At 42.3% G+C, this 5,010-nt stretch overlaps 1 protein-coding gene across 1 annotated transcript; it reads right to left on the bottom strand.

Annotated features, from left to right (window-relative positions):
- Positions 1 to 327: 327 nt before the first annotated feature.
- Positions 328 to 3,503, bottom strand: LOC311341826 (uncharacterized protein). The gene is made up of 2 exons (XM_084466641.1): positions 3,360 to 3,503; positions 328 to 2,704 (listed from the first exon to the last, which is right to left on the bottom strand). Exons 1-2 carry the CDS (start codon positions 3,390 to 3,392, stop codon positions 1,457 to 1,459), a joined length of 1,281 nt encoding a protein of 426 aa, XP_084322767.1. The 5' UTR covers positions 3,393 to 3,503; the 3' UTR covers positions 328 to 1,456.
- Positions 3,504 to 5,010: the final 1,507 nt, after the last annotated feature.

Here is a 5,010-nt window from a genome sequence, read left to right as displayed (position 1 = left end):
TTCACATTAATTCAATTGTTTTGTCTTACAGGAATATTTAAGACTCAAGTAACCACAGTGTTGCGCCATTTGACCACCAAGTGTTAATATTATTTAGCTATGCACTGATGATGTGCTTCATTATGAGTTAATGTTGGGTCAAAACACAGCTGCCGCCCTGTATACACAACAAAGACACAACATACAATATAGGACAGGCGAGAGCAAACCATAAAGCATTTACTTTTGTCCTACTTTATTTAAAATGCAAGCTGTCATAGTTCTTTCAAATCACCTCTCCAAAGTTCAATAATAAATTACATAATGAATGACACATAGATACACCAATTCATTTTAATTTCTTTTTATTTTATTTGTCTCTTTTAGGCAATGAAAAATATATAGGATTCTCTTTTTTTACCACTGTATATGTATTGTCACATTGGCTTTCACAGACCCTGGATAATTCTCCATAAATATAGTACAAAATACAAGTTCAAGTTCAAAGCACAACTTATTTCTTTAATACAAATAAATATAATAAATATATGAATTTAAGTTAAACAAAGCAAATAAGCCAACCAACTGTATAACCAACAAGAATACTGCGGTGTCTTTAAGTCCATGGACAAGGAAGTGTCTGAGACCTTCAAAGTTAAGAACTAACCAGGGTTGTCAGGCAAACCGGAGAGGCAAATGGAAACGTTCATACTTTATAGATAAAGTATGAAAGTATGAGAATTTCGCAGGAAGCTCAAAGATTATTCACAGACTCTGATGTTATCACATGACTTAAAGAATGTGGACAGCGATCTTTGAACGATCTGCTTTACATGTTTGAACATTACCAAGTTAAGAAGATAGTATTGCCACTCTCACATGCACACACACACACACACACACAACCACACACACACACACACATATAAGAAATGCACGCTGGGTAAAGGTTGACCAGGTGCAGTGGCGCAATGCCTAATTACGGTTTGGTTGAGTGCTACCAGGAGTCAAACTCACTGAGTTTCTCCCATTCAATTGACTGTAAAGTGCATATACTGTTCATGGCACACAGCCTTGTGAGGCAGGGGGAATCATGGAGGTACAGAATTTACAACATTACTTTTTTGATCACCGCAGTTATAAACTAGATTTGTGCATCATTCATGAAACTACGTACACTTCTCAGGTGTCAGGCCCATGAGTGGAACACCACATACAAAGATGCAATTAGCTAGACAATAGAAAAAAGACATGTATATATAAAAATAGATTCTCAAGAAATTTTGGTACCCAACAATATATAATTTATCCAAAATCAGTTCTATCTTCTAACAAACATGATTCAGGAACTGTGAGAAGATTTGCTGCCTCCTGCAACGCTTTGGAAGTCATGATTAGTTCTGGATTAAAAAAAGAAGGCACAGATAATCTCCAAAAAGTCAGTTCTGTTGTGGATCTGCTGTGATCTGGGTTGAACCTAGTCTGACAGTGACAAGCGTGCGAACACAGTGAGCCTCTTGTTGGCCGAGCTGTCGAAAGACGGGGATTCACTTCCGCTGGACGCCCCACTGCTGCTGCTGTAGCTGTCCTCCAGCGAGTCCTCGGAGGAGAAGCGCTGGAGCGCGGCAGGCTTCTGGAAGGCCCCGTGGTGGCCCCCTGAGCCCGAGAACACACTGCCTGAATCCTGGCTTTTGGTGTCGTCTTCCCCTCGGCCGCCGCCGCCGCCGCTCAGCGCCCCGTGGCCACACACGCAGCGCGAAGGCTTGGGCTCCATAATCACAGGAATGTTGTGGATGTCCCCGGTGCTGGCGCGGCTGTGGGTGTGGCCAAAGGGGAACGCCGCCTCCCGCTGCAGGGAGTCGCCCGGAGCCGGGGAGAGGAGGTCGACTGGGGGGGGAGAAACGGAAGGAGCGCGGCTGAATCCCAGGTTGGGATCGGTGAAGGACAACGGGTGGGACGGCGGAGGAGAGGACCGGGATGAGCCCAGGAAACCGGCGAAGCTGACGCTCTGGCGGAGCTGATGCCTAGGGTTCTGGCCGCCGTTGGGGAGAGTCTGGCGCTGGTTGGGGAACTTAGCGGAGGACAAGGGCCCGCTGCTCTTCTCCTCGTGGAGGAAGTGGCAGCGGGTCCCGTAGGGGCAATAGCCAAAGTTGTAGAAGGTTCTGCAGGGCTCTGTCTTGTACTTGGGGTGGCGGTACAGCCCGCGCAGCTCCGCCTCGCCATGGGCAAACTGGCACTTGTTGCTGTACTTGCAGCTGCCGCTCTCCTGGAAGCCACGGCAGAGTTCAGTCTTATAGCGGTTGGAGGGGAGCAGCGTCTGGGGCTGTATCTGGGCGGCCAGAGAGGAGGACGGAGGGAAGCCCGGCGGGGGAGCCAGAGTAGTAGCAGGAGCCAAGGAGAAGGCATCCAGGTCTTTCAGCTGGCTACAGTAAGAGAGAAGGCTGCTGCTGGACTCGGTCAGACTCATGGAGCGATCAGGCCTGAAGGGGAGCTGTTGCTGTTTGTTGAGAGTGGCCTGACTCCATATGTTGTCAGGCCAGAAGGTAGTGCTGTCATCGCCGTTGTTAACCTGTTCGGTGCCGGGGCTATAGGTCGGAGAGGAGGATGAGGAGGAGGAGGGGGGGATGAGAAACGAGACAGAGCGGTTCAATCGACTGGGTCCAGAGACTTTTGATGGAGACTTTGGTGACGAGAAGGCATCGTCCAGGGCGAGGTTCAGCAAATTCTGTTACGAAAGAGGAATTGAAGTAATCAGTGAAGTACAACATTGCTCTTGAACCTGCTAAAAATATACTATCCCAGAATCACATTTTCATAAACATGATTTGCTTAGGGTTTCACATCAAAATACAGGTATGGACATATCTGATGGTAATAACTATGATATTGTCATTATATATACATTATGTTGACATTTTCAGTTTTTATATCTGCTTTTTGCTTGGTATATTCAATAAATATATTTGAATCCAAACACATTTTAGGATTCTATTTATTCTATACATTGCCTTTCAAAATGTCCTTACTTCAAAAACATTTTATTAGGATTTCCTCAACAATTCATCAACTTTTATACAAGAGTATTGTAGTGTGTGTAAGCACATTTAAGTCACAGAAGTGAAGAAAAAATAAACATTTTCACAGCATTCTGGATGTCAACAACCCATTTTGACTAGTCACTTCATTCAGCTCAGCACAGACAGAGCTTTGACTCAGTTATGTCAAGTCTGCTGTTAACCATATGAAAAAGGTTAGACACAAATACAACTAAAATACCAATAAACCGGAGAACTAATTGAAAATATGAGCACAAAATAGTATTTTACTAAATCTTAGTTCAAACAAAAACACAAACAACAACTTTGAAAGAAGTGACTCACCCGTGAGAGAAAGTTGTCGAGCATATTGGACATGCTGTGCACTCCCGTGGCAAACAAAAACAGAAAGAAGACGTTTTCAACTCTTTTCTGCCTTGAGTTTTCACACTCTGTTTTGTACACTCTCTGTGTGTCTAGTTTCAACTTAAATTCGAAATGGGCTGCTCTTTTATAGCCTCTCCTACCCACAGCTCCACACCCCAGACAGGGGTGGAGTTTCCGCTTGCCATATTCCCGTATGCTCCTCCCATGTGGGGAGTAGAAAAAAAAAGTAGGTGTTTTTGTGTATTTTTAGCCAGCTGTGTGAAATGTTTCAGTTTCATGGGTACACAGAAGTTAAGTGGCTTATTTATACAGAATTGAATTCTCTTTAAGCAAACCAGTACCACCTCAGCTCTCCTTAGTCCACACTTAGTGTTGCCTAATTAAGTCAACATCTTCTCTAGTATAGGTCAATATGTACATTCAAATAGCAAGGGGTGTGCTGGGAAGAGCACACATTTTCGGTTGGGAGTTGTTTTAGTTTGTTAGTTGCATATCCTAATCAGGTAGATGTGTGTATCCAACCATAGACTGAAAGCTGGTATTCCCATGCCCACATGCAAACACACATTTGCTTTAGTAAAGTTAAACTTTTACCTCATGTAAATACCTTATATAGTATTTGGGGGGTTTATTGCACAAATCTATAGAATTTCCATTTACCAGAAAAACCATAGGTCTAAAAGAAAAAAAAACACGACAGGCTACTTACCAAAATAAACGTGACAACAGAGGCTATGTGTAGAAAGGAAACAGCAAACAAAAGCAGATTGAGGTAGTAACTCGCCTCGAAGCACTGCATTAAATAGACCACACAAAATCAAATAAGACTCATTATGAATCTATTTAAATTTATTTTTATCTAAATGTATTGTTTTTTTACATTTGTTGCAAGTCTAAAAGAAAAAAAAACACGACAGGCTACTTACCAAAATAAACGTGACAACAGAGGCTATGTGTCGAAAGGAAACAGCAAACAAAAGCAGATTGAGGTAGTAACTCGCCTCAAAGCACTGCATTAAATAGACCACACAAAATCAAATAAGACTCATTATGAATCTATTTAAATTTATTTTTATCTAAATGTATTGTTTTTTTACATTTGTTGCAATTGTTGGCCATAGCAAAAATATTATGCTATGGTCAATGGACAGAATTAATCTCAATATATAACTAGTCAACAAAAAATGTTTTTGCACAAACTAAATGAATGAAGCTGACACATAGCTTAGCTTGCATAACCCTACCTTTATAGTATAATGTCTGCATAGCCCCAGCAAGATTAAGAAATCTCATATGACGTATGATGTTTTGTTCTTTGAAACCATTATTTTTAACTGATCAATCTAAACCGATATTGTTTGTCCCTGAGGTTGCTATGGTATAATGCGCCAGAGTGATGTGTTTCTATCAGGTTGCCGTGCGTGACAGCTGTTCCCACTTGAAGAATCAGTTACAGTAATTTAGTGATGTGGTGATTTTTTTTTGTGAGGTCCAAATATGTACTCACAAACTAAATAACCAGGCGGCGGGATTTTTTCTCTTTCTGCCTCTCTGCCTGTCTAATTGTCTGTCTCTCTGCCTGTCTATTTGTCTGTCTCTCTGCCTGTCT

This window comes from Micromesistius poutassou (genome assembly GCF_964030765.1).
Source record: "Micromesistius poutassou genome assembly, chromosome: 4".
NCBI lineage: Eukaryota > Metazoa > Chordata > Actinopteri > Gadiformes > Gadidae > Micromesistius > Micromesistius poutassou.
Note: the sequence above shows the minus strand (reverse complement) of the source record. Positions and strands in the feature narration are given on the sequence as shown.

Bases quoted from the DNA above. Each gene is read 5' to 3' on its own strand.
- LOC311341826 (XM_084466641.1), bottom strand. From the start codon at position 3,392: ATGTCCAATATGCTCGACAACTTTCTCTCACGG. The intron at 2,705-3,359 runs GTGAGTCACTTC...CTTTCGTAACAG, and splicing joins TCGACAACTTTCTCTCACGG to AATTTGCTGAACCTCGCCCT.